This window comes from Alnus glutinosa, chromosome 13 (assembly GCF_958979055.1).
Source record: "Alnus glutinosa chromosome 13, dhAlnGlut1.1, whole genome shotgun sequence".
Classification (NCBI taxonomy): Eukaryota; Viridiplantae; Streptophyta; class Magnoliopsida; order Fagales; family Betulaceae; genus Alnus; species Alnus glutinosa.
Genome location: NC_084898.1, coordinates 24,728,901 through 24,755,982, shown reverse-complemented (window position 1 = coordinate 24,755,982; position 27,082 = coordinate 24,728,901). Strand labels below are relative to the sequence as shown.

The following is a 27,082-nucleotide window of genomic DNA, read 5'->3' as shown; positions in this document are numbered from 1 at the left end:
AACACTATATATATATATGGAAAAAAATATTAATTTAATTAGAAACAAAAATGATTAAGTTGACCGTTTTTTATCGGCTTAAGTTTTTGAGGTACGTAACTGATCGAGCATGGTTCATATATGTGTCGTTCGAACTCTGATTTTATATTTTTTCTCTCGTTTTAATTAAGTATTTCACGTATTGGTCTGATTACTTGCTGATCAGGAAGAGTTTAAACTCACACGTGAGTGAGAGTGTTAGAATATTAGTTTAAACTTTAAATGATTAATTAAGTTCGTCATTTCTTAATTATCAACTTAAACGTATTGGTGCATGATTTAACCTAGCTAACGTATCTTAAACAAATTGCATGTAGTACTCAATCACAATGTTAATGTAGTGTAAATTTTCTTTCCCAAGTCATGAATTCCTTCATTTATTGAAGAGCAAGTGCCCCATTTGTCTAACTAGCTAGGAAAGAAAACGAAGAAAAACTTTGGTATTAATTTTAAGTTTGACTAATTAGTTAATTAATTATTTAGAAAGGTTATAACTTATTACTTATACTTCCTTAATTAAAGCACAACCCATTTCAGTCGACCAATAATAATCTTAGGTACTGTGAATTAATGTCGGTGGAATCCATATATAGGCTAGGGATCCATATATGTCGGTTGAATCCATATAGAAAAAGGAAGGATAATTGCATGGGGGGTTTTCCCAGCTTAGCTTTGGCCACGTATATACCTCGAAAGCCTACCGTTATTATTATTATTATTTTTTTTGTGGAGGACCTCAAACCTTATCCCTTCAATTTTCTGTCAACTTCCTTTCTCTCAATTCATTACTCATTAGAAGACTTGGAAGTTGAGGCCAAAAAAAAAACCAAAAATAGTGAAGAGAGAGAGAGAGAGAGAGAGAGGGCAATTAATGGAGGAAATCTAGATGACTACATGGATATTGTAGAATTTTATAATAAAAAAAAATGTAAAACGTACGCAAAAAAATAACGGAAGCGTAGAGAAAAAGAGAATATACGTATATATATACGTCTAGTGTTCTTTCTAGTATTTTTTTTATGCTGATATAATACTTTATTTATTAATTTTTTTAATAAAAAAATTAAAAACAGAATATTATGTCGGCATAGAAGACTATAGAAAGACACTAGAAATGAACTCTATCATTTTTCTATACATATATTATTAAGAAAAGTCGGCCGCAAAGCTCCAACGACGTACCGGCCACCGGAAAGAAGCTGTTAAGGGAAAAAGCACCGCCATTTTCGGTGAAGGTTGAATTTGGGACAAGTTAGAGATGGCTCCAAACTTGCCTAATGCTTTCACATGCACTTAATTAGCAAAAGAGGTGGGTGTTGTTTTCCTCTACCCCACCAATTTTGCAAGCTTTCGATCACCCCTTTTTTGTTTGTCTTGCTTGTGGTTCACCATTGCTGAAACGTATTCAACTTCAAACCCACATAAACGTACACCTGATCACTATGCCCTTTCTTTACGTCGTCGTCTCATTCCTCTCCACAGCTTGCAACTTGCGGATCCAGCTTCGACAGAGAGAGAGAGAGGGCTTTCTTTTTTTCTTTCTTTCTTCTTTCTTTCTTTCTTTCTTTTTTTTTTTTTTTTTTTTTTTTTTTAGTATTTTATTAATTTTTTATTTTTATTTTTATTTTTATTTTTATAAGTACATCAGAAACTATTACAATTAAAACTTAAAACAACAAAAACAAGAGGGCTTGGACAACCCAAATTGAAAACTAAGAATGAAAGTACGCGGGGGCAATGCTTCCAAAGATGCGGGCCCATTGGCTCGAGGCACTGATGCCACAAAGCCGGGGTCACCAGTAAAGGTGATATCACAATTGTATTGAGTCACTAGGACCCAAACACAATTACAGGGGTAAACCGAGGAGGAGGGATACAACAAATAAGCCCAAAACAACAAAAAAATAAAAACACAAACAGTAACAGCAGAAGTCCGTTTGGAGGAGGAGCAGTGGGAGCCAGCAGCCGTGACGGAGCGTGAGGTACACGCGCCACCGAGGGGAGATCTCTCAGCAACAGGAAACGCCGGTTTCGTCCGGAACCACCGATGGCCGAAGTGGTGGGAGGCTGTGGGAGCAAACAGGGTGGTCACTAGAATAGGCTAGTAATAAAGTTGAGTTAAGCTGATTACTAAATTAAATGTTAAAGATCGGTTCGTTTTATTTTTTTATTTTTTTTTAATAGAAGTCGAGATCAAGTTTATTATCGAGTTAGATAATTGGTGCGTCCACCTCTGTACTGGAAGGTGAGGAATTATGAGATTGGGTCATTAGGTTTACAAATGTTTTTTAAATAGAACAATCTGTAATGTAAGTACTATTCTAATGTGGATGCTTCTGAAGTTGAGTACTGGCTTTTAAAGTGGCTTTCATTTTTGAATAATTCTTCATAAAAGTTTGCAATTAATCACCAAATATATGTTTTATTTATTTTTTGCTTATTCTTATTGTGATGATATTATCTGTGGTGATTGATTTGATTAACTAATTGTGTGGTTAATTGACATATATATATTTCATAATTGGGTTTTTTATTTTTATTTTCTAAACTTGAATTTTCACTTGAAAAAACAAATAAACTATCGTTTATGTGCGAATAGTAACAATAAGTTATTAATGTGATATAAAATAGAAAAATATTTGTAATTTTTTGTAAGAAAAAAATGAAAAAGTTTTGTTTTTTAATATATTTTTTGGTTAAATACTAAATAGTAATAAAAAAATTATTGATTTGATATAAAAAGTAAGAATATTTTTAATTTGACTTTTTAAAAATTTCTTTTTTTAAAAGAGAAATAATAATAGTTTGCGTAGGAAAATGGAAAGTCAATGTTAGGTTCGTTTGTTGGCCTTTATCAAATTTGTAACTTGTCCTAACTGTACGACTTGTAACTTGACCAGTTGCCGAAATTTGCAAAGGTTGTCCTAACATGTACCATTTTTATTTTTTTATTAATTTTTTTTCCTATAATGTACCCTTTTTTTTTTCTTTTTTCTTTGGGAAGCATGACACGTACCTTAATTATGTGCTATAATGATTCAATACTACTTAAATATATAATTTTTCACCACCTTGCCTATGTGGCAATGTGGTCCCCCATTACTTTTTGAGTTTTTTTTTTTTTTTTAAAAATAAATTAAAGTGGGGGACCACCTTGCCACATAGACAAGGTGGTAGAAAGTTGTATATTTAGGTGGTAGTGAATCATTACTCTCTTCAAACTGGGACATTTCTGATCAACTCTCATCAATATCTGAAACAATAATTTGCTAATTAGTAGATTTTTGTGCAACATTTTTTAATCAGTCATTGAATCAACATTTTTTTTTCTACTGCCAGATCATTTAATTGTGTGGCAATTATATATAAATCTACTAAATATAATTATTCGATCTAAAAATGGAAAGAAATGAACAAATATTAAAAGAGAGAAAGAGAGAGAAAACTTTTTGCAGATTTGCAAAAGGCCAAGGTCCCTGATTCTTTCATTGACTTGGTTAATATGCAGTATATATACAATAAATCAAACGAGAATTTCTGTTGAAGCTCAATGAGATACATAACAATACTTTAAGGATAAATCACCGTTTATTTCAAAAGTTTAAGTCGATAGAAAATAGTAAATTTAATTATTTAAGTAACACTTTAATATTCCCTCACAATAAGTAAGGCTCAACACGTAGAATATTTTAATTGAAATGGGAGGTAAATGAATGTTCAACTTTAGATTTTCGCTCTAATACTATAGCTTAGGGCACGTTTAGCATGCATAATAGACCACAAGAATAGAATGATTATTCCCATAAAATAATCATTAATTTGTTTGGTTGTGCACTATGTTTGGGAGTAGTCATTCTCATGGGAATGACTATTTTCCCATTTAAGAGAATTGTTATTCCTCTAATTCCTTAAGAAACATAGGGTTTTCCATAAAACCCATTTTTTACGCAAACTTAAAATTTACCTAACAAATATAATAAATAGAAAAAACTCGAAACATTCTATGGGTGGCCGGGGTGGTCAACCACCTTAACTAGACACTAGGGGTGATCGCATCACTCCCAATATTCTGCCAAGTTGATCTGTCACCGAAGAATGTTTTGCAAGTATTCTTTTTTAAAAATATATTTTTATAAATCTTTGGTATTTTAGGAATTTTGATTCAATTCTAGTGAAAGAATTATGTGTTGTCACCAAACCAAATAATAGGAATAGTCATTCCAGTCAACTCCTTGTGAATTAGTAATAGCCATTCATTCCCATTCCTAAAGAAAATTATCATTCTGTGTACCAAATGAGCCTTTAAAGTATTAAGAAATGATATCTTATCATCTCTCTCAAGTGTGAGCACAAACTCTCACTCATTAGGTGAAACCCAATGCATGAAGTATTTAAATTAAAATATTGAAAATTGAATTCTAGTGACAAGATTCGAGCTCAAGATATCTGCTCTAACAATACTATATTAAATCATCACTTATTTCAAAAGTTTAAATTGGTTAAAAAAAGAAAAAAGAAAAATCTTATCATTTAATTAATATTTTATCATAAATGTTAAAGGGTAATCATGATTTACGATAAGAATGAAGAAACCCACAATCTAAATAATGTCACTGAAGATTGTATGATGCAGGCCACTGGAATGGTGACTGGTGTATCAAAAGGCTTATTAGGAAATGCATTATTAAAATAAAATTCTTATAATAAAACACTAATATCATGGGCTGGTAATCGAAAGAAAAGATAAACAAATAAGAAAATAAAGACAATAGCATAAATAAAATAAAATAGAGACAATAAATTTTACGTAGTTCAATATATAATCTAAATTGTGCTCGTATTCATTAATTAAATTATAATACAAAATACTCATATTTATAGGAGAATTAATACAAATAATTATTGTAATCAAATAATCAAATTTGATTACAACCAATCCTGAAAGAGATAAGTAATGTACAATATCATATTAATATATTTCTTTTTAATATAGAAAATATATTCTCTAACAGTAATACCATTCATTCAACGGGATAAAAGGCCAGAAAACTGATATGGGATATGAAGCTTGAAATATCTTACAGATTGGGGATTGGGTCACTGTCCCTGCCTCTTAGAGTGGGTGAAATCCAGCTAAGAATATTTTCGTGTCAATTTACATAAAATGTAGATGCACTTCATTTGAAAAATATCTCATGATCTAAATAAGATATTAATTTAACTTCAAAAAAAAAGAAAAAAGAAAAAAGAAAAAAAAAAAAGATCTTTCTACAATCATGCTAGTGGCTGCTTTATAGCTCATACTCTTGGAAGTTTCTGAAGTTCGGATATTTTGATGGAATCTTATACAACTCTTCTGTATCTATTCTTTTCACTTGTCCCCCGACTTCTGTAAGGACATGTTTGGTATGCAAAATAGACCCTGAAATGAAATAGTTTTTCATGTTTGCTTAGTTTTGAATAACTATTCTTTTCCTATGGGAATAACACATTTATTTAACTTCCTACAAAAGCCGCCCACAAAACCCTCAACACAAAACGTGAGAAAACCACGTGAAATGAAAAATGAGAGGAATATCTTTTCCTTTCCTGAGAATAACACATTGATTAAACCACATGAAATGAATTAGTCAAATGAAATGACGTGTAAAGGAAATATTCTACATGAAGCAAGACATAGAGCCAATACGATAACTCTGTAATGGAAGATTACCCTTGAACTCGTGTATTCAATTCAGGCCAACTTGAATGTGTAAAAAAGTAAAAAGAAAAGAAATAGTATGCATTTGCATATCCTACAAGCATCACAAAAACCAAATTCCCCATATGTTAAATACCACACACGATGCCAAGAAGAAAACATATAATGACAAATCAACAAAAATCCACACCAGGCACCAAGACTTGCCAACATTAAAAGGTGACTGCACAGTGGCAGCCTTTGTCAATAATCAGATCATAGTAAAAGATAAATCAAAAGGACGCTTAGAAAAGCCATTATATATCAGGATAAGCTCCTTACGGTTTCATTAGATCAAATAAGTAAATCCTGAAGAAATAATGGCTTTCATCATAAACAATAATTATACACTCCCAAACTTTTTGCTGATTTATTCTTACCGTCTCTAGAGTTTCTGGGTATGCATTCTCTCAGGACTATGCAGGAAATTAACTGGATTCTGCCACCAGTTATTCAACACTCTGCTACAGGAAATGCAGACCCAATTTTGTCTCCAAGACGATAGCACTTGATATTAACAGGATATGGACCCAACTGAATGTGGTTCTCCTCTCCACCCATATAGAAACACAGGGTATATAATGCAATTTCAAATTCTGGGCTCACTCCAATCAAAGTGCTTGATACAGATTTGAGAACACCATTCCATTCAAACTGAACTGTAAGCAACTGGGTTTCAGAGTCTGGCTGCAAGTTGGAATAGGTGATATAAGAAACATTAAACAAGATGTGGTTGCATTGTAATGTAGGAGAAAAGTTATTCTGTTATAATATAATTTATTCTGAAGATAGACAATTTTATTCTCACTTGCTGATAAAAATGCAAACTATTTGTGTGCTGAATACTTCTCAGAAAACTTACTGGTCACTGTGTATGTAAAGCAATACAGTTTTCAGCAACACATTCATATTCACAATAATAATAAAAACGTCTTCTACTGCCTAACACATCAAATTCCCAAAAGCTTCAGCTCTAAGAAGAACTACAGTAAAAAAAAAAAATCATTGGTTCTACATTCAGAAGCCGTTATGTCACGTTACATTGCTTTTCAAATTAAATTGATTAATGTGATACATTATCACTAACAAAAACTAAGCTACATCTGAAATAAAGACTATGAGGTATTAATCACTGAGTAAAGATCGTGGCTGTTTGATGGTAAAATAGAATATTGAGTATATCAACACGGCAATGCCAATTCCCATCTGAAGCAATGCATTGCATGAAATGAATAACCATTCTGTAATAAGGCAATTTTATGAAAAATGGCATGGCATCTAGGAAAGATGAAACACGTCACGTTAAGAAAGTATTAATTCTAATAGGTAAATAATATTTTGCAATGAGTACTTTTGATTGAAGAAAAGTCAAATAGAAAACATAGTGGAACAAAATACAAACTTCGTTGAGCCTGCACAGCATTGGATAATGTCTTTCTTTAAAGCAGGCTAAAAAACTGAATTTGTTTTCCATATTGTGGACATTTGCAATATACCAAAATGGCTCTTTTCTTCACATGGGCAGCTACCAAATCTTCATAAATTCCATATGATTGGAACAAGGGTAAGCTGGGTTCAACACCCTACAATTGGTCCCTTGAGTTTTTTATATTGCCTTAAATTCATAGATTCTATTTCATTTTCCAACTAATAATTGAACGTCTCTCCTTAAACATAATTAGAACTAATTTAATAATTAATTTACAAACTATAATCAAGTACATCATGGAACAGCATACATTTAACAAGAATTTCCACAATGCAAGAAATAAAATTGCAAATATAGAGATCTTGCAGTAAAAAAAAAAAAGCACATCAAAAAATATTATAGGAAAATCTTAATGCAATTACCCCAAAAGTAACTGTAAAAATTTATGCAGACAAAATCAAATATATGCCAAATTGGAAGCAAAGAGATGGTTAAAAGAAATAACACAACCAAGTTGGGGTTAAAATGTTTTTGTAAAACTTGAAGTTCTCTCTTTTCCTCTGTATTCTCAACATCCAAATGGAAGGAAAGGATAGTCACTTACAATCTGCCCACGCCGTCGGGGAAAAATATAACCTTGATAGTCAACCCTCCCTTTAGCTTCTTCTAGGTAAAACTGGGAAGAGGAGAACAAATAACACATAAATTGTAATCATCCTTCATTGAGATATATTAATGAGTCTATAAGTTTTAGGGTGCTGGCTAGAGTCAATGTATTTAGAGTGAATTCATGACTGATCAATGACAAAGAACCACTTATAGCACTAGAAAATTTCTTACAGCTGCGGACATGTTTTTAAAGGAGTTAATCCTTTACTACGATCATCATCAATTGCGAGCTTGAAACTTAGAATTACTTACTGTTTTCCAAAGAGAAAAAAAAAAAAAAAACAGCTCATAACATCCTCGTACAGCTCATAAGATGATTTTTGGGATGGATTACCATTGGATTGGGCATTGGATGAGGATTTTGCATTGGCTGGGGACTTTGGGGAGGAGGCTATGGCAATTCAAGATGCCATGGAAGAAGAATTTCAGCGGGATAAGATGATTGTGTGCCAGAAGTCCAAAGGAAAGAGAGAGCTCTTGAATCTGCATAGCTCCATCAATTATGGTGACGATTTTATTCCTGTTAGGCGTAGGAAAGGCAAGGCCCAAGTGAAGTAGGCCTTGGCGGGTTGTGGGTTGTTTTTCCGTTGCTTTTTGGATTTGCTTTGTAGTTCGGCTTGGGTTGGCTTGGGTTTTGGGGTTTCTCTTGTGGTTTCGGTCGGCTTCAGTAGGCTTGGTCTTTGGGTGTCTCTAGGTTTTGGTTGTAGTGGGTGTTTTTTTTGGGGGGGCGTTTCGGGTTTTGTGGGTGTTGTTGGGGCGTTTTGCTGATTTTGGGCTTGTTCTTGGGCTTTGGGTTTGTAAGTGCTCCTCGTATACCGCCTGTGTACTGGGGCGTCTTTCACTTTTTTAATAAAATTGCTTATTACTTATAAAAAAAAAACATCCTCCTACAGTAGTAGCTGTTAATACGAATAACAAAAACTCTGTTGACCATTTTTGTACCATCATTCTCTAGGGGTAGACGATTACATAAAGTTGAAAACAGTAACATAAGAAATTGAAAAGATTTCGTTGAAATTATTCCTTCTGGAAATTTTTTGGAAAGCTAATTATAGGTTCTTCTCGCCATTGGAACAATAAGGCCGTTGTGCTCATTATGAAACTTTTTTTTTTTTTATAAGTAAATTTAGTCTTATTGAAAGCATAAGGCGCTCCTAAGTACACTGAAAGTATATAAATGGAAACACCTAACTAAGAAAAATGATTAATCAAATGCCTTCATTTCATAAGTACCTCTGTCTTGGCAGTGTTCTAACCTACTTCCCAATTAGGATCCTATCAACATAAAATCAACATACTACTCTGGAAATAAGTATGAACTAGTTCAGATGTAGGAAGGTGTAAATAACAAGGCTCACACCTGAAGCCAGTTATGGAAGCCAGAAACCTCTACTTCACCACGTTGCTTGATTTCTCCAACAAATACATGTTCAAATGCAGAAGAGGAACCATATGTACCACCACGGCCATAGAGATCGAACCAAAGATTAGTCATCATTCTTTTAAAATCTTGATAGTTCGCAGATATGATGCCCTTGGATGAGAGATACTTTTGAAGATACTTGATTGGTGCAGTTCTACTAATTTCTTCTATAAATGCTTCTTGCTCTTGCCTCTCCTCAGATGTGACAACTTCTTTGCACCCTTCATCTGGGTTGTAATTGTCTAGAAGAGAACAGAAACGAGAAAAAGTATGCCTCCTAAATATGTCTTCACTGACATAGCTAAATAGGGTTCCTTGTGCCATATCTTCCTTTTGGTAGACCTTCTTCCCTTCACCACAGTCAATTTCATAGTCCTTACTAGGTACCAAACGGTTTAAATCAAGTTCCCAGAGCTTATTGCAAGCTTGTGACAGGTCAGCAAGCTCCTCTTCTGATGGCTCTACCTGAGAGCCAATTTCAACCTCATCAGAGTATTCTTGCTCACTGGGACGCTTTTTGTATCCGTGCCAGTGATCCATCTGAATCTGTCAATGCGTTGATCACAATGAATCACTTAGACATCAATAATAAAAACAAATCTTCTAGGATTTGTAATGCAGCATCTTAAAATACTACAAGCCATTGGGACAAACAAATCCGAGATTCTAATCAGCTCAATATAGTAAAATGCAAGTGACCAATACATTTCTCTCCGATCAAACATCCTACAAATAAAGTATGAACTGGCCCCTAGTTTTCACAGACTAAACCCAATCTAAAAACATGAAATTTTGATTGGTAGTATTTCAAGGTAACAGGTTCAAATTATCTAGCCGAACACCATCACTAAAAACCAGAACACTCAGTTCGAGGTACTGGAGCCTCGTTATCTAAACAACAACCACCAAATAACACTAAAATAGAAACCAAACATTTTGTACTGGTCAGGAAAAAAAAAAAACTCTATTTTAAAGTAACAATTTCATCTCTCTCTCTCTCTCTCTGCCTGAAACACACGCACAAGCGTTCACCATGTGTGCACAAGTCACAAATACAGCACTAAGCATGGTTTGTAAATTTAACCGTGAAACTTAACTAGAAAAGATGTCGGTAAAAACAACCACAAAAATGGTTGATGCTGTCTGCAATCATCAAATTCCACAACTAATGAGCGTGTTTGAAGTGTGATGATTGGAACAAGAAAAAAACCTTGTGTTGCTGCCTTCGAGGCTTTCTGCCGACATGCTCCCAACTGTCATTGTTGTCTCCTTCATTCTCCTGTATTAATAGTTTAATACCATTAAAAATAACTAAAAATATTCAAAATAAATTCCAGTATATTAACTTTATTTGGAGGATTAATAAAATCAACCTCTCGCTTCCAACGCTTTTGGTCATAACCATGTTGCTCAAAATCTTCAACCTTTTGGTAACCCTCTTCCACAGTCTGCATCTAAGGATCGAATTGAATACACATTGTGGAGACAGTCCAAAAGTTATTAGAAGGAAAAGAGGCTATCTATGTTATGCTGATCAATATATTAAATGCATATACTTCAAACAAAAAATTATCCTAAATCTAAAAGCCAGGTTAACCTTTCAAAAAAAAAAATTCTTTATATATATTTTGCGGTTAAACACATGAAAATGTACAAGAACAAATAGGTGTTTAGGCTAATGCTGTCACTATCAATGATCACAATTGTATCTATAAACGGCCATCTACCAGATTTCACCATCAAATTTTTTGTTAAAAGTAATAATTTTAGGGAGATACATATTTGGAGAAAAGATTTAAATGAGACAATGATATACTATGTTGGGACACCATCTCAATCCAAAATTTAAGGTTATGGGTTTATTATATCAAACACTCACTTTTGGTACTACTCTCTCATACGTGACTTAACTACTAACACACACACATATACTCCAACAAATGCTCCTCGGTTCTAATTCAATTTTTCAATGCAATTCAATACCGTTAAATACACAAAACCAAGGATAAAGTTTTCCTACAAACCATGTTGGAAGAAATCGTCCAATTCAATCTATTAAATTGACACGTCCTTAAAGCATGTGATTCTTACATTCATTTTTTAATAGCATATTATTCTCACGTAAGAATGATATGCTAAAATTACATATTGGAGATGCTAAAATATAAAGAGTAATGCTATTTAGTAGACTGTCATAGAACTAGGATGACGTGACAGTCAAAATCAACCATTAATTTTTTTATTTTTTTATTTTTAGTATTGATCTAAGGGCTTATTTTCACTGATCAAATTGGACCACAGCAATATACTAAATAGAACTACTCAAATATAAAACATCTTTCAAGGGCATTTTGGACATTATGGAATCCCTGAAGATATCACATTTAGCACAAATCCAGTCATAAAGATCAGAACCAATCCCTGAAGATATCACCTTTTGGGGCCAGCTCGAACACGATTGTCTCGAACCCGCGACCTCCCACTCCTCACCCCCCAATTCACTCTTCTCCTGCGAAACCACATTTCCGTTTCCACACTCAAATCTAAGAAATCGAATCCAACCAATTCATAACGAATCACAACCAAACCTGTTTATTCCACGGGTTCTGAGTATGGCCATGAGTTCGATCACTTCTGTCTTTGTCGTTATCCTGCTCCCCGGACACCACCTGCGCATTTTAGCGCCGGTCACTGATCTCAGTTCAACTGTAAAAAGATAAAAGGCAAAAGAGGGGGGCGTTGTGCTAACCTCAGCCCAAGTGGATCTGGACCGCTCGTCCCGAGGCTCTTCGTCGTCCTTCTTGTTGTGGCCGAGCGCCACGTCGATCAAGCCTTTGATCAGACCTTCCATATTTTTTGTTCACAGAGAGAGAGAGAAAGTGTGTGTGAGAGAGAGAGAGAGAGAGAGGGAGTTGAATAAAGTTGAGGGAATGGCGGGTAATGGCATTTTTGTAATTAATGCTTTTACCGACAAACTGGGGCGAGACATGTGTAGACGTGTAGTCACGGGATTCACAACTCCTTTCAATTATTTGTTCAGAGAGAGTCAGAGACAGTGTGATTGTCCTGGAAAATGTTTTTTTTGTTATTATTATTTTTTATACTTGAAAAGAAAATTATAATAAATTAGGGCTTGAAAACTCAAAATAAACACTAAAAATAAAAGTACGTGAAGACAATGCTTTCGAATAAACGAGCCTAATAATTCTTGACACGGATGCCTAAAATTCAAGCCACCAATTAAGGTACAACACAACACCGGTCGGTTGAGAGTTGCCGGTGGTGCGTGAAGATGTTAATTCACATATTTTATTTCAATTATTGTTTTTTTTTTTTGACATTATCTTCTGACCCTTTTTTTAATATTTCTTTTGCTGCACTATCTTTTTTCTTGTATTATCCAGCTCTAGTTGGAATTTATTGGGTTGGGCTTCGTCATGCTGATGCAGTGGAGCGTCAGAATCCTACAAAGTATAGGCTTCTTTCATTTGTCTAGCCACTTTGGCCACTTCATATTGGCCACTTGAGAGGGCATGGTGCCCTACCATCTAGTGTTGCAAGACTTTGGTGGTGACATTGTGAGATTGGTTGATGCAACTTGAGTCCCTAGTGGAGTCGCCAATTAAATGTGGGGGCTATTTTCTGGTTGTTGTCTAGATAACAAGGATGCTCAAGCCTCAAATCCCGAAAAAGACAAGGCTCACATAAATGTAATCAATAGTAATATTTAACTTCAGCAAGGATGCTGAATTGTGGCTTCAGCAGTGACAACAGTTGCAAAATTATAGCATTAAATAATGCAAAATTGTTGTCCACTCGGCTATGAAATATTGGTACTATTTGAAATAATGTTAAAAGTTACTCTTGTATCTTTCTAATAATGATGTATCTTTTAAAATGTGCATCGAGTTTATGATTAAACAGTATTAAATTTTGATCAAATAGTAATTTTAAAAGTTACCTTGTTTAACTTCTAGAATTACTTTCCTATTTGTGATAGTTTCATATGTTGCACAATGTTCTAGAAGGAGATTGCTGTTGTTCGAACAATATTTTTCAAAAAATAATGCTAAAAACTACATTTTTATCCCACAATTATTCTACAATGTTTGATGTGACACTCCTAACCTATCCTTGACTTTTATTTTTTTTTGACAATGAGGGGTTCAAAAGTTGGTAAAGACACTACTAATATGGAATAGTTAATGAATATATATATATATATATATTGCTTCTAGCATTACTCTTTCAAATGCCGGTTTGTTCACAGCTCTCTTGAGTCTTGAGCTTCCGACCCGTGACCTGAGATGCCCATCCCTAACATAAAACCCCAACTTAAAAGTGTAACTCCTCGTGCATGCTCCTCGTTTTTCGAGGATACAGGGGATAGAACTATTGCTTTCCTCTTTGTCCTTGATGAGGACCATAGGCGGTAGGATATGATTGAAAATTATGAGCTTTAGGGGCTTAGGGTTAGGTTGTTTTGTGGGCTGTTCCTTGTAGGGTCGGTGGTGAGGCTGTTGCTTCTTGTATACTCCGTGTGTACTAGGGGCGCCTTACGTTGTTTTTTTTAATAAAATTGCAATTACTTATCAAAAACTCCTCGTGCGGTATCCTGTGAATCCTTTTCTGACGTAGAAATTAGCCAAAAATATATAGAAAAAAAAATGTTAATCAAAACTGTTTCTTTACATTTCTTTCAAAACTCAGTAACAACATAAAAGAAAAAAAATTCAGAAAAACGGATTAGATTACAGATTGCTCAGTATTTACAATATTATACATAAATGGCATAAATTAGTTACCAATTTGAATTCATGGAGCTAAGGATAAGAGCCACCAAAATTGTAAATGTTTAAAACATCCGGTACAAGTAAACCACCAAGGGGAGAACATGAATTCCCTTACTTAGCCAAGCCAAGAAAATCCAAACGTATGTATTGGCTAACAGCAACTGGAAGAAATGAGCAAGCCTTAAAAGTGCAATTTCAGTATCTCTCTCTTCAGAAATCACTTTCGGTGCCTCCGCTTTTGTTCAACTCTTTGCCTCTTCTCGTCATCCCACTCACGGTCATAGATGCTAAGACCATGGTTAAGGACTTGCAATGGCAGACATCATGTCACTTGCTAAATTTAAAGTAAAAGACTAAGCCAGGTTTCTGCTGAACTCTTTTCTATTATGGTTCATCATGTCACCAATATATAACTGTATCAAAGCACAAAACACACTACAATATTTTGTAATAACAGGCAGAAATTTTCAGTAACTCAACTATATATTTTTTTAAGAAAAACTCGACTACTAGTTTACTAAGTAGAAGACACCGACAATCAGCAAAGTGGCATGGTCTGGACAAATGACAAACTAAAGCCACATGCTTGGATAAGAGAGCCATCCAATTAAGAGATATGCGTGCAGCACAGACACTAAAAATAGATTCTGGCAAGTATTCGGCAAAGGATCCTGAAGTGAATGGATGTAAGTGTAATTGCTTGTCTGCATAAATATTATGTGTATATGCATGATACCATGAAAACAAATTTTAAGGATACGGGTCTGATTCGCGACGGGTCATTTTGGTTGCAACTTCTTTACCATGAATCCTTAGACTTGGCTCGTCTGAGTAACCTGGACGCTGAATCATTGCTCCCTTCCGGTCTCCCCTGTCTCTTCCTTCGTATGATTGTGACACACCAATACTAAGGGGAGGAGGTGGCGGAGCCACAGGTGAATACTCACCAGCCTCCCCTGATGGCAGATGCTCCCTTTTAAGTTTCCGCCTCTTAGAAGCTGCACTTGCATCCATATCATCTTTTAAAATGTTTGCTTTCTCCCTCTCCCTTTCCCTTTCTCTTTCCCTCTCCTCCGCCTACATGCAGCACTCAAAGAATTGAGAGACAACTTCATGTTTAAGTGTGATGAAAATGTTGATTGCTAAGGGTGTATCCCAAAAACTAAATCTATCCATTCTAAGAATCAATACAGCTATCAGTAACCAAATTATATGCATAGCAAGGCACCAATGAAAAGGAAAGATGTATATGGAAAGCCAAGATTCTATGTATGACTACAATATTGCATCAATAGCCGGCCATTCAAATAGAATGTAAAGTGGGAAGGAACACAAAAAATACAAACAAATCTATAGAGGGAGGGAGGGAGGGAGGGAGGGAGGCGGTAGGCTACCATTTAAAATAAGCTAGTAATTCCATAGGTCATTGTCAACTCTTCAGAAAAAGACCAAAGAAGAAAAAAAAAAGATTGATAAACTATTTCCATTGAAATGGTTATTTACCACTTCGGCTTCAAGACCAAATCCATTAAGCCAAAGAACAAAAATTTGAAGTTTTGGACTATTACTAAACTCACATAACACCTACATACGACCAACCTAATTCAATTCAGTCACCGTGCATAAAACATCTAACAAGAAGCACAAAATCGAACTTGACTGTCAGACAATTCCCCAGTTACGTCTTCAAAGGGCTTGTTCTGAATGTAAACGACAGTCTCATTGATAAATAAGGACTGATAAATACCTTCATTGTCGTTTAAATTAATAAATAAGGGCTTATAAATACCTTCATTGACAGTGCCTCTCTTTCATCTCGCTTTCTCTCCCGGAAATCATCATCTCTTCTACGTTTTGCATCATCCTGTGAAGCCAAGGAATTCTCTTCAGATCGTCTGCGTTCTTTCTCTTCATGTCTAGGAGATAGCCTTTGAGAATGTCGGGTGCCTCCAAACCTTCTATCAGCATCTTCATCTCTTCTACCAGTATTGACAGACTGGGGAACCACATTAGGTGGTAAGGGTGGAGGTGGAGGCAAGCTTTGATTATGAAACCGATCGTCAACATGAGATTTTTCTGCAGATGTATCAGTGTACCTTAATTTACTTCTGTCATCTTTGTTCCTATCATCTTTACCTTTGTCAGGGAGCCTATCAAAATTCCTATCAGAACCTCTCTCTTGAAGTCTCTCAACTGAACGTTCTCTTCCGTATCTTTCGATTGACCTATCCCTAGATTTTTCAGAGAAAATGTCATCCCCACGTGACTTATCTGGACGATCTACTCTATCCCTATAGTCCCTGTCATATCTCTCATTGCCCTTATCTTTGGACCTATCCAAAGGCTTATCCGTGGGCCTATAGACAGATTGTTCATCAGTTCCATGATCCACAGACCTCTCTCTATCAGACAATCGAACATCACCCTCTAAATCTCTTGTTTCAGAATCCCCTTTCCGGCGTTTACTTAGTCTATCAGGTTCTTCAGAAGGACTTCCTCTCTTTTGCAGCTTATCGCTAGACTTGGAGGCAATTGCAGAATTATCATGCCTAGGAGAATGAACAACACGAGAAGGGGGCCTTGGAACCTCAGAAACTTCAGCACCATCATCCTTTACAGCAGAAATCCTTATATCGGAAGACTTGGCAGCTCCACTCTCAGCCTTTGATTCATTACCGTGAGTATCTGATGATGTTCTAGCAGATGTAGTCGAACCTTTAGCTGAAGCTGAAACTGTGTTACCATTTGCGGTGACTGCAGAGGTAGAATTAGTAGCCCCAACCTGCCTGCCCTCTGATGCATGAGTTGAAAGATCCTTGTCACCAGTTGCAGAGCCAGAAGTCCTGGCAACAGCTTTTCCAGACCTACTATCATCTTTTGCAAGATCTTGTTTTGGTGTCTTAGCAATTGATGCAGCAGACACTGACCGTTTTGCTAAAGCTCTCAACTGCCAATGGAGGAAATTTAAACATTAGATAGGGAAGGAAATATATGATTGAGAGAGAGTGTGTGTGAGAGAGAGAGGATGGGGAAAAAGAATGATGAGAAAAATCAACAGCAGTTATGAATTATTAGATGATAAATCACAACATCAACTTGATATTAGATAATTATTGGTGTGAACGAGATATATTTAATCATATTAAAAACAAGATATTAGATAATACCTCAGCTTCTGTAGAGTTCTTTGGAGCAGGTTTTGCCATGTTTTCATCCAATGTTCTTGTGGATTCATCCACTTGCTTTGGATTATCTATTGATCTTGATGTTCCAGATTGTACAGCGGCTGAGGGTAAGGATGATTGGGTATCAGACCCATTGCCAGCTTTTAGTTTTAGACTTCCAGGATCAGACTTCGCATTTACAAGACTTTCAGTTCTTTCTGACCTCCCATCTGCTTGTTTTGTTTTTAATATCTGTTCTTTCACAGAATTCCCAGAATCGGAATATAGATTTATTGTTGCAACTGCTTTTCCCCCAGCAGTTTCACTTTGAGAAACTTTGGAAGAACTACTTTGCACAGGTGCTGAATTAACAGCTGAAGACTTCGAAGAAAGCGGTAGCGCAGGCTTATTATCAAGATAGCCGTTGCCAAATTCTTCATCTGTAACCCAGGAAGCCTGCAAAATGAAAGAATATTTAGTCCACGTAGAAGACTGGGCAGAAACCACACAATTAAAGAAGTAGGATACCTTTCTAGCAGCCAAAGCAGCAGCGACACCTGTTGCCAACACCTTGAGATCCTCTCTTTCATCACTTTTGATCTTAGCTACCTGCATGGACGGTAGGAATATATCAAAATGCTCTAAATTTACCAGAAAGAAGCAGATAATTCAAGAGAAAAAGCAGAACATTCAACATATCTCTTACCCGCTTTTCAAGATTTATACCAGTCTTTCGAGTAACAGGGAAAACACTAGAAATCTTTGTCAACATTATAAGAGCATTTCGAATTTCCATGTACTCAGTAGATTCCAAGCACTGAATCAATAACCTTGTTATCCTTTGACTCCATTTCCAATGTACCTATCAGCAATAGGACAAATTAACAAGAATCTATAGCTAAGAGCAGGAAAATACAACCTCATCAATGTGGGAATAAAAATGTTGAGTTACAGTACCTTTTCGCACACCAAAAGATTGAAGAAACTAGAAATTAATATATTACCAAAGACACTTGCGACTAATTTTTTTTTTTTTTGATAAGTAAGACACTTGCGACTAATTAGCAACAGAAAAAGAGAAAAACAGACAGCAAAGTTCTAGCTCTATACTTTACCCATCCAAAGTTCCAGGACAGGTTCAGCAGACAAACAAATAAATCACAGGAAGAAATTTAAAAAGATTTGAAAATTAGTTCAATCAACAACTCCTCTATCACATGCACAAAATAGGAAATTGTTTACCACCTTTGACATAAATGACGCTGCACAAAGTTGTCACAATTTAGTTTGATTTTGATCAAAATCTAACTCATAAAAAGGAGCTGCAAGAAGATCCTGATAAACATGTGGATGGGTCACAAGTTGGTACCTATTTAGCATATCCTTCTTCAATAATACGCGTGTTGCTTCAGGCTTCCCTCTACATCACTCTTTCTCAATAGTGCATAATAGGTCTATGTTGTACAAGGCCAAATCATCTAAAGCATATCCTTCTCAATAAGAGTTATCCTTACCTTTTAACATGACTTCATTACTTATTTTTCTTGGTATTCACCCTCATCCATTTTAATCTTATCATTTTAGCTATGATCACTTCATGAATCTGTTGCTTCTCAACAGCCCAACATTCTGTAACATAGAGCCTAACAGATATTACAAACCTTTTTTTTTTTTTTTGATAAGTACGAGAAATGTCATTAAAAACACAAAGCGCAGTCAAGTACACAGGGAGGAGTAATGATAGGCAGGGGCAAGCCAGCCGGCCCCTGCCCGGCCCTTTTCATTTAAATGAGATTTTTTTAATCAAAAGCAATTTCTGATGTCACATCAGAAGTTGCTTTTGATTAAAAAAATTATTTTTTTTATTAAAAAAGTCGGCTGGAGGACGTTTTACGTCCCCCAAGTATCATTTCCCCACAGGGAGTATACAAGAGGAGCGTCTAAAATGGAGAAGAAAAAAGAATAAGAAAATCATGAAAACTAATCACTAAGGGAGTTAGGAATCCAACAGACCAAGTGTACAAAGAATAAAAATGGAAAGTTCTGAGCTCCTCAAACATCCTTTCTTTGTCCTCGAAGATTCTATCATTTCGTTCCCTCCACAAGCACCACATAAGGCAAGAAGGAACCATCTTCTACACAGCAGCACTCCGAGAGCGGCCATCTGTCCACCAACAAGCGAAGAAATCTACCACCCGAATAGGCATAGCCCAAGACAAGCTGAAGCGAGTAAAGATTGCATTCCATAATACACGAGCAACCTCAAAATTGAGAAGAAGGTGGTCCACAGTTTCCCTATTCATCTTGCACATACAAAACTTATCAATCACAATGACATGTCATTTTCTAAGATTATCCAAGGTAAGGATCTTCCCTAGCACTGCGGGGGAAAGGATCTTCCTCTTTGCAAGTAAGGACCTTATAGAAAGAACTAACCACAAACTTCCCTTTGTTAGAAGGAGTCCACCAAAGTTAGAAGGAGTCCACCAACGCTTGTCGTCCCCTTCACTTCTCACTCTAATGGAATACAACAAAGTGAAGGAAGCCAAGACATCCACCTCCCAATCGTGGGCTAGTTGAATAAAGCTGATGCCCCACTAAAGGAAACCACTCTCCGAAGCCATGTGAGCTGCAACAGGCACATCCTCATCACAAGCAATGCCATATAAAACCGGGAAAGCTTCCTTGAGGGTCATCTCTCCACACCACACATCATGCTAAAATCTGATCCTGGACCCATGACCTAAAATAAATCTGGTATGACCACAAAATAAAATGCACCCCTTCCTTATGTACTTCCAAAGCCCCACTCCATGAGACCCAAGGGGATCTAAGGATCACCATCCATCCCACGCACCACCATACATAGCATCCACAATAACTTTCTACCAAGCCTCTCTCTCATGCGCACAACGCCATAGTCACTTCCCTAACAAAGTCCTGTTGAATATCCTCAAGTTCCAAATGCCCAAGCCTCCTTCAGAAATAGGGGAACAAAACTTGGACCAACTAACTAGGTGGTATTTGAACTCTTCACCTAAACCTCCCCAAAAGAAATCTTGATGGAGCTTCTCAATACGATTTGCCATGCTAGCAGGAATTGGGAAGAGAGACAAGAAATATGTAGAAAGATTGGAAAGAGTGCTCTTTATAAGGGTAACCCTTTTTTAGATCCTATAACTTTCCTTCAACCAAATAGGTATTATACGGTAAACCAAAGCTCCCGATTTATTTATTTACTTCATCCACTCGACTCTTATTTTACAAATCAGATTCTCCCAAGTCTCCCCACTCTCCATCTAACAAGAAAAGAAAAAAATTAAAACGTAAAAACTCCCCCAGTCACCATAATCACTAATTATTCTCTCTTATAAGCTAAAAAAGAAAAATTATGGAATGTGCTTGTACAATATAAATCTGATTCTTACTTATCAAAATATATATATATCTGATTCTTAGCCACAAGGTTTAAAACATGAATATTCTTTATTCCAAAATAATAATAATTAAAAAAAAAAATGAAATAATCACCACAGAAATAATCAATATAAATCTTCAAACATTCAAAGAACATAACCAACAATAATTAGTCAGGTCTTCAGCAGTAGAAAACTTTTTTTTGATAAGTAAAAATGAAATAAATAGTAGAAAACTCACTTCAGTAGTGTACCAATTCCACCTAAGTTTGAGACATGACGACCCGTAAGGTTGGAAGAAGAAAAAATTTAAGTACCACTGAGATCAGGAACACTAATAAAGTTCAAAAGAACCTATTAAGATTCTAGGAAAATTTATAGAATTAATAGATATATAGATGGGTAGTTTCAACATACATAGAACAAAGGGAGACAGAAGGTAACTGGGTGGGCAATGGTGAGGGGTTCAGAAGAGAGATGATACTTTTAAGAAAAAATAAAAAAATTACGGATGAAGTGAATTGAACTGCTTATGTAAACTTTTGAGTTCTTGAGGATTGTGGAAATTAAGAAGGAAATTTTAAACAATTGAAAGATCCAAGAAAAAGAACTCACCCTGACGAACTGGCCATATGTAACTCGCTGGCTGTTTGGATATCTATAATAAACAGCAAAGCCTGGCATATTTCCACACTCACGCTCATAAATAGATTCATCACTCTGCAACCCCAAAAGACAGAAAAGCACCGGTCAATGTCAAGAATTAAAGAAAAAAATAGGGAGAATATGAAATTATATTCAATTGCTTTATTAAAATGCTGACCTATATATCAAAAACTTTCAAAAATACCGCAAAGGAAACAAAACTAAATTTTGCACAATAATTACAAAACCAACATGAAGTTGTAATTTACCTTCCAATAGTAAGCAATCTTTAGCGTCTCACATAAAAACCTTCCAAGTCTACCCGCTTCATATTCAGTGCAGCAGCATATCATAGGTTGTAAGGTCTTACATATCAAAACATCAATGTGGTTCACTGTGTTAAAAAATGGCGTTCCAAGGGAATGAAGAGTGTGTACAAACATGGCACAATAGACAGCATCTGGCATACTGAAAGTACAGCGAGGAAAAATACAACGCTGAAGAAACTCCATGTTGATCTTCGAAGTATCAGGGCAGGAACTCCACCACTTATCTTTTTCACGAGAAAGCCGTTTACGAACAGATGCAACATTTTCTTCATGCTTATGGAGTTCAGTAGTCAAGCGATCTAGAGATTCTTGAATTCTTTCTTTGTCTTTCTTCCTTTTCGCGATTGCTGAACTTGAGTTATCAGAAAGCTCTTCCAGAGCCTTGAGAGCAGCATGCTGCTTGGAAATTTCAGACTCATAACGATTTCTAGGAACATAAAGATCATAGAGAGTAAGCCCCCAAAATGTCGCATAGAGATCAGGAGACAGACTGTTCCAGGCTTTTGAAGGTAACATGGTTCTAACAGTATCAAGAAGATCAGACCACCTACATAGAATGGTACAAACATTGAACAGGAAGGACAAGACGGCTAGTCAGAAATAAGGGTCAGATAAAGCATTCCAGTGTATCTGGATAAATAAATACTACGACTCCATGCTAACTAATGCCATCAATGCTAGCAAATCAAAAGACCCAATGTGATCGTTAAAATATGACATTTTCCTACATGTTTGTAACTGTAACCTACAACAGTTTTTTTTTCTCTTTTTTTTCGATAACTGTAACCTACAACAGTGGGCCAAAATATTAAAATTGTAACTGTAACCTATAACTGTGGCCCAAAATATTAAAATTTTCATGCAAAGCAATATGTCAAAAACAGCATAATAAGATATAATGGTAGAGACTATTACATTATAGGCTTCCTTGGAGAGCCAAGATCCAAAACCATATTGCCAGAATATTCAGTAGGTTCAGATGCTAAGTTTGTGGAAGCAATATTTGTAGCATCACTGTCGTCTAAAGGCCAGAAGACATCAGAAGTCCCCCGACACTTGAAGAGCCTCATTACAGGGCGATATATCAAAAAAGCAACCTATGTGGGGGAAAAGAAAAACACAGTAAGAAGGATGTTACTAACTCTGTAGCACAAAGACAACATAATACTCCACGGAAACCATTTGAGGGAAAATTTTACACAGCATTAAAATAGAGAAAGAAAAAAAGAAAGCTTTCTGACAGAAAAAGAGATAAAGCATACTAGCCATCATAAGTGAAGTATTTTATCAAATAGGGTAACGAGTAACCACAGAGAGAAAGAGAGAAGACACACCTCAGGATCAAGGTGGTAAAGATGGACAAGATCATCAAGCGAGGGAATCAACTGACCATAAGCCAACGCTGGTGTCACTGCACTGCAAAGGAATTCCACAAATTGAAGAAGAGTACCATGGCATCTATCAAACTGCTCGCAAACCATCTTTATATAAGGGGCATCTGCATTTATGACAACCCTGCAGAAAATAATAGAATCAGGTGCTATATCCAAGTAGCTTTTGTTTTTTGTTTTTCATTTTTCTTTTTCCTCGCTGACACTCACTACTTGACATATTATGAATCTTATGGCAATCAACTTCAGCAGGTAAAAATTATCCAACCAAATCACGCACAACAACCTGTCAGGGCCTGATAAGAAAACATTAAGGGTAAAGGACAAAAGAGAAATGAAAGACCCAAAATTAAATAAGGTGAAGCTAAATAATTTGAACGCTAATATACAGTTATACGTGGAACGAAAAACACTATTAGCTTAAGTATGATTCTTGAAACCCTCATGTGTTTTACAGCAACACAAAGTTTCATAGAATACGTAAACATGAGCACAAAAGTTGATATATAACACAATAAAGACACAACAACAACAACAAAAAGAGAAAATTCTTTTCTTCGAAACCCTTATTCAATAACAGAAAAAGTGAAAAAAAAGGCCCAAATTTCATAAATAATCATTTCTTTCTCTTCAAAACTCAATGCTTTACGACAAATCAGTGTAGACTACACATGCCTGCTTAGTTTTCAACTCATGTGAGCCACATCCACCATATATCCAAATTACGCAAACAAACATGTGTGCGACAGACATATCCCCCACACCCCAATCCAGAAACACACAAACATGCCCCTATGCAATCACACAGACAATTGTATTATGTCCAACAGAAGGGAAAAAAGGCTCCTATTCATAGGTATCCATGCTACCTAAAGCGCTTATGCTAATTAAAAGACAAATCGGCCATGTTTAATTGTGATGTTATGGTCAACATCATGGGATTTCACCCTCTTACTCTCACCCAAATCAAGAAACCAGAATACACAATAGCAAGATTAGGGAAAAGGCCTCGGGAAACCAATAGCCAACTAATAAACAACTTGAATAAAGTATCCTTATTTCTGCTTTCTATAAAAACAGAATTGCTTAAGAGAAGTAAATGTAGACTGTTACTTCAAGTGAATATTTAGCAAATAGGTTTCTAAAGCTTACACAGAACGATGTTGAGCAATAAGTAACAAAAGAGGAACTGCCAACTTTGGTTCATCTTTTGAAAGCAATGAGTCCCTTAGCCTGTTAGTTGACTTGATCAAGGCCTGCATAGAGAATTATATGTTAACATCTTAAAACTTAGCATGTCAAATACCAAGATAGTAAACTCAGCAAGCTTCTCTATTACAAAAACAAGAAAGTCAATTTAACAGCACCAGAAGTTCAAGCAATGTTTTAAAAACAATAGTTACAAATTCATGACATTTTAAAATAAAACCATAAGTCTCAGAGCATCTGGTTATCGATACACAATATATGAATACCATTCAACTTAAATGAAAATTTCCAATCATAAGGCTTATGCCCTGATTATGACTTATTAATTTGGGTGCGGAAGAGGGAGGGATTGAAACAGGCTTTTGAATTTTGTATGGGACATATTTCACCCTTAGAATTCAGAACTTCCAAAGGAAACCCCATAATGTTTGCTCCATAATATTAAGAGCACACTATCCAATTTGCCTATGTATTTCATGTCCCCCTTTCCTCTCCCCTGCGAGCATTGCAAACCGTATTGAGAAGCTCCAACGTGATTTCTTATGGGGTTGACTTGGCAAAGAGTTCAAATATCACTTGGTTAGCTTGTCCAAGGTTTAGCCTGTCCAAGGTTTGTTTGCCGCTCTCTGAGGGAGGGGTGGAAATTTGGAACTTGTTGGTATTCAATCATGCTCTCTTAGATAAATGGCCTTGGCGCTATGTGCATGAGAGAGAGGCTTGGTGGAGAACGGCGGTAGACTCTAAATTTGGCAGTTTATGGGGTGGATGTGTTCTATTGAGCCCTCTAGAGCATTTAGGGTGTGGTTATGAAAGAATATTTGGAGGGGTTAGGGAAAATTTTCATGTCAAACCAGATTTGAGGTGAGAGATGGCTCCAAGATTAGATTCTAGCATGATCAGTGGTGTGGGGATGTAGTCCTCAAGGAAGCCTTTCCAGATTTATTTGGTATTGCCTGCACAAAAGATGCCTCTGTTCCTGCTCACTTGGAGTTTTATGGTGGTTCCAATCAGTGGAACGTGAGCTTTGCTAGAACTGCTCATGATTGGAAAATGGATGTCTTTGCCTAATTCTTCAAGGTGTTGTATTCAAATGAAGATAAATTGAGGTGGGTCCCCTCCAAAAGTGGGTTGTTTAAGGTTAGATCCTTCTATTGTTCCTTGGTTTGTAGTGAACGTTGTTACTTCCCTTGGAAGAGTGTTTAGCGGACCAATATTCCTTTGACAGCGGCCTTTTTCGCTTGGTCTACGAGTCTAGGTAAGATTTTTACCATGAATGCAGGTGTAAGAGGAATAGAGAGTCCATAGACCATCTCCTTCTTCATTGTGACGTGGCTTATGCCATTTAGATTGCCTTTTTCAGCCGTTTTGGTTTGTCTTGAGTTATGCCTAGACGTGTAGTTGACTTGTATGCTTGATGGGAACTACCGACAGTATACCAAGTGCGGTTGTGTCTACATGCCTTTTATGGTGTTTATTGAGGGAAAAGAATGACAGAAGTTCCGAGGACCGTGAGAGGACTTTAGAGGAGATTGTCTTTTTTATTCAAAACTTTGTATCTTTCGACAGCTACATATGTTTCTCCTTTGTCTACTAGTTATTGTGATTTCCTTATCCTTTTTGCTCCTTCTAGCTAGGTGCTTCCTTTTGTTTACTCCTGATGTACTTAGAGACGCTTTTACGCTTTTAATGATAATTATCGATTACTTATAAAAAAAAATAAAAAATAAAAAAAGTACCTAGCAAATTCTAATTCCTTTGACTTCAAGAGCTATGGGGCTCCAAACTTTTTTTTTTTTTTTAATAAACTTCACTTACCCTCCCCCCGCGGATCTTTCGTCACTTTTGCAATCGTACCCTCAATCTTTAAAAAGTTGCAATGTTAGTCGCTATCTTTGAAAACTTTGTAATGTCACCCCTACCCATTAGGGTTTAAAGTTAAATTAGACGATATACAGGTAAAATGTCCAAAATACCCTTGTAAAACTTTTAAAAATACAAAAGTACACTTCATTTTTTAAAAATAAAAGTCTGATGGGTGGCTTAATAGGGGTGCATTGCAAACTTTTTAAAGATGACGACCCAACTTTGCAATTTTTAAAGTTTGAGGGTACGAATGCAAAAATGATGAAATATCAAGAGGGGTAAGTAAAGTTTCCCAAAAAAGAAAAATCAAATTCAGCTTTATTTCTTAAAAACTGCTGAATCTCTGTCACAGCCTCATGTCAGCCTAACCTAAAGAACTTGGACTCCAAGTCACTCAAAATTCAAAAATAAAACCCCACTTTATTGGACCCCTCTATAATTTCAACACAGAAACCTGGATCATCACAAACAAGAAATAAATCATGAAAAATGACCCATTTAGCTGGTAAATTCTAACAGTGCAGAAATTCTGAATAATCCCCAACTAAAACATAATAAACTCTAAATCCAAAATAGAAATAGAGCAAATCAGCCCCTTAGTGGCTTCCATTTTATCGCTAAAACTTCTCATCAACTTTAATTGCATCACAAGCATAAGATGCCATATTAGGAATGATAAATTAAATCAGCTGCCTACAAATTTAATCAGTGACAGCTTAAGGTCCACCCCCGCCCCCCCCAAACAAAAAAAAAAATAATAATAATAATAAAAAGAAAAGAAAAGAAAAGAAAAGCAAAGTACCTTGTTATTTCGTGTTACTCCAAAAGAAGTTGCCTGATAGCGGAGAGTCTCACCACCCGCCATGGCATCCAGCTGTTCCTCAGTCAGGTTCTCTGTGTACTGGACATTTGCCATTTGTTGAATAAGCTCCTGATATAATCATAAAACTCCAATCAATCATTATAAGGCTT

At 35.9% G+C, this 27,082-nt stretch overlaps 2 protein-coding genes across 3 annotated transcripts in view; both read right to left on the bottom strand.

Moving 5' to 3' along the window:
• Window positions 1-5,885: 5,885 nt before the first annotated feature.
• Window positions 5,886-12,245, bottom strand: LOC133854277 (uncharacterized). Of its 2 annotated transcripts, none has more exons than XM_062290394.1 (8): window positions 12,050-12,245; window positions 11,889-11,969; window positions 11,735-11,809; window positions 10,674-10,748; window positions 10,511-10,579; window positions 9,238-9,846; window positions 7,813-7,884; window positions 5,886-6,466 (listed from the first exon to the last, which is right to left on the bottom strand). In XM_062290394.1, the coding sequence occupies exons 1-8, from the start codon at window positions 12,149-12,151 to the stop codon at window positions 6,233-6,235; spliced, it is 1,317 nt and encodes a 438-aa protein (XP_062146378.1). In that variant the 5' UTR covers window positions 12,152-12,245; the 3' UTR covers window positions 5,886-6,232. The 2 variants fall into 2 exon arrangements, with proteins under 2 accessions (XP_062146378.1, XP_062146377.1); XM_062290393.1 differs by having other exon boundaries at window positions 10,674-10,754; window positions 12,050-12,240.
• Window positions 12,246-13,968: 1,723 nt separating this feature from the next.
• Window positions 13,969-27,082, bottom strand: part of LOC133854652 (THO complex subunit 2) — a 77,779-nt gene continuing 64,665 nt past the window's right edge. Inside the window, exons 21-32 of the mRNA XM_062290899.1 lie at window positions 26,913-27,041; window positions 24,191-24,294; window positions 22,982-23,162; window positions 22,563-22,744; window positions 21,588-22,194; window positions 21,289-21,393; window positions 17,964-18,119; window positions 17,786-17,866; window positions 17,261-17,713; window positions 15,883-17,040; window positions 14,854-15,170; window positions 13,969-14,380 (exon numbers count right to left, since the gene is read on the bottom strand). Of these exons, the coding sequence (XP_062146883.1) occupies window positions 14,311-14,380; window positions 14,854-15,170; window positions 15,883-17,040; window positions 17,261-17,713; window positions 17,786-17,866; window positions 17,964-18,119; window positions 21,289-21,393; window positions 21,588-22,194; window positions 22,563-22,744; window positions 22,982-23,162; window positions 24,191-24,294; window positions 26,913-27,041 (3,543 nt within the window). The 3' untranslated portion in view covers window positions 13,969-14,310. The remainder of the gene's footprint in view (window positions 14,381-14,853; window positions 15,171-15,882; window positions 17,041-17,260; window positions 17,714-17,785; window positions 17,867-17,963; window positions 18,120-21,288; window positions 21,394-21,587; window positions 22,195-22,562; window positions 22,745-22,981; window positions 23,163-24,190; window positions 24,295-26,912; window positions 27,042-27,082) is intronic.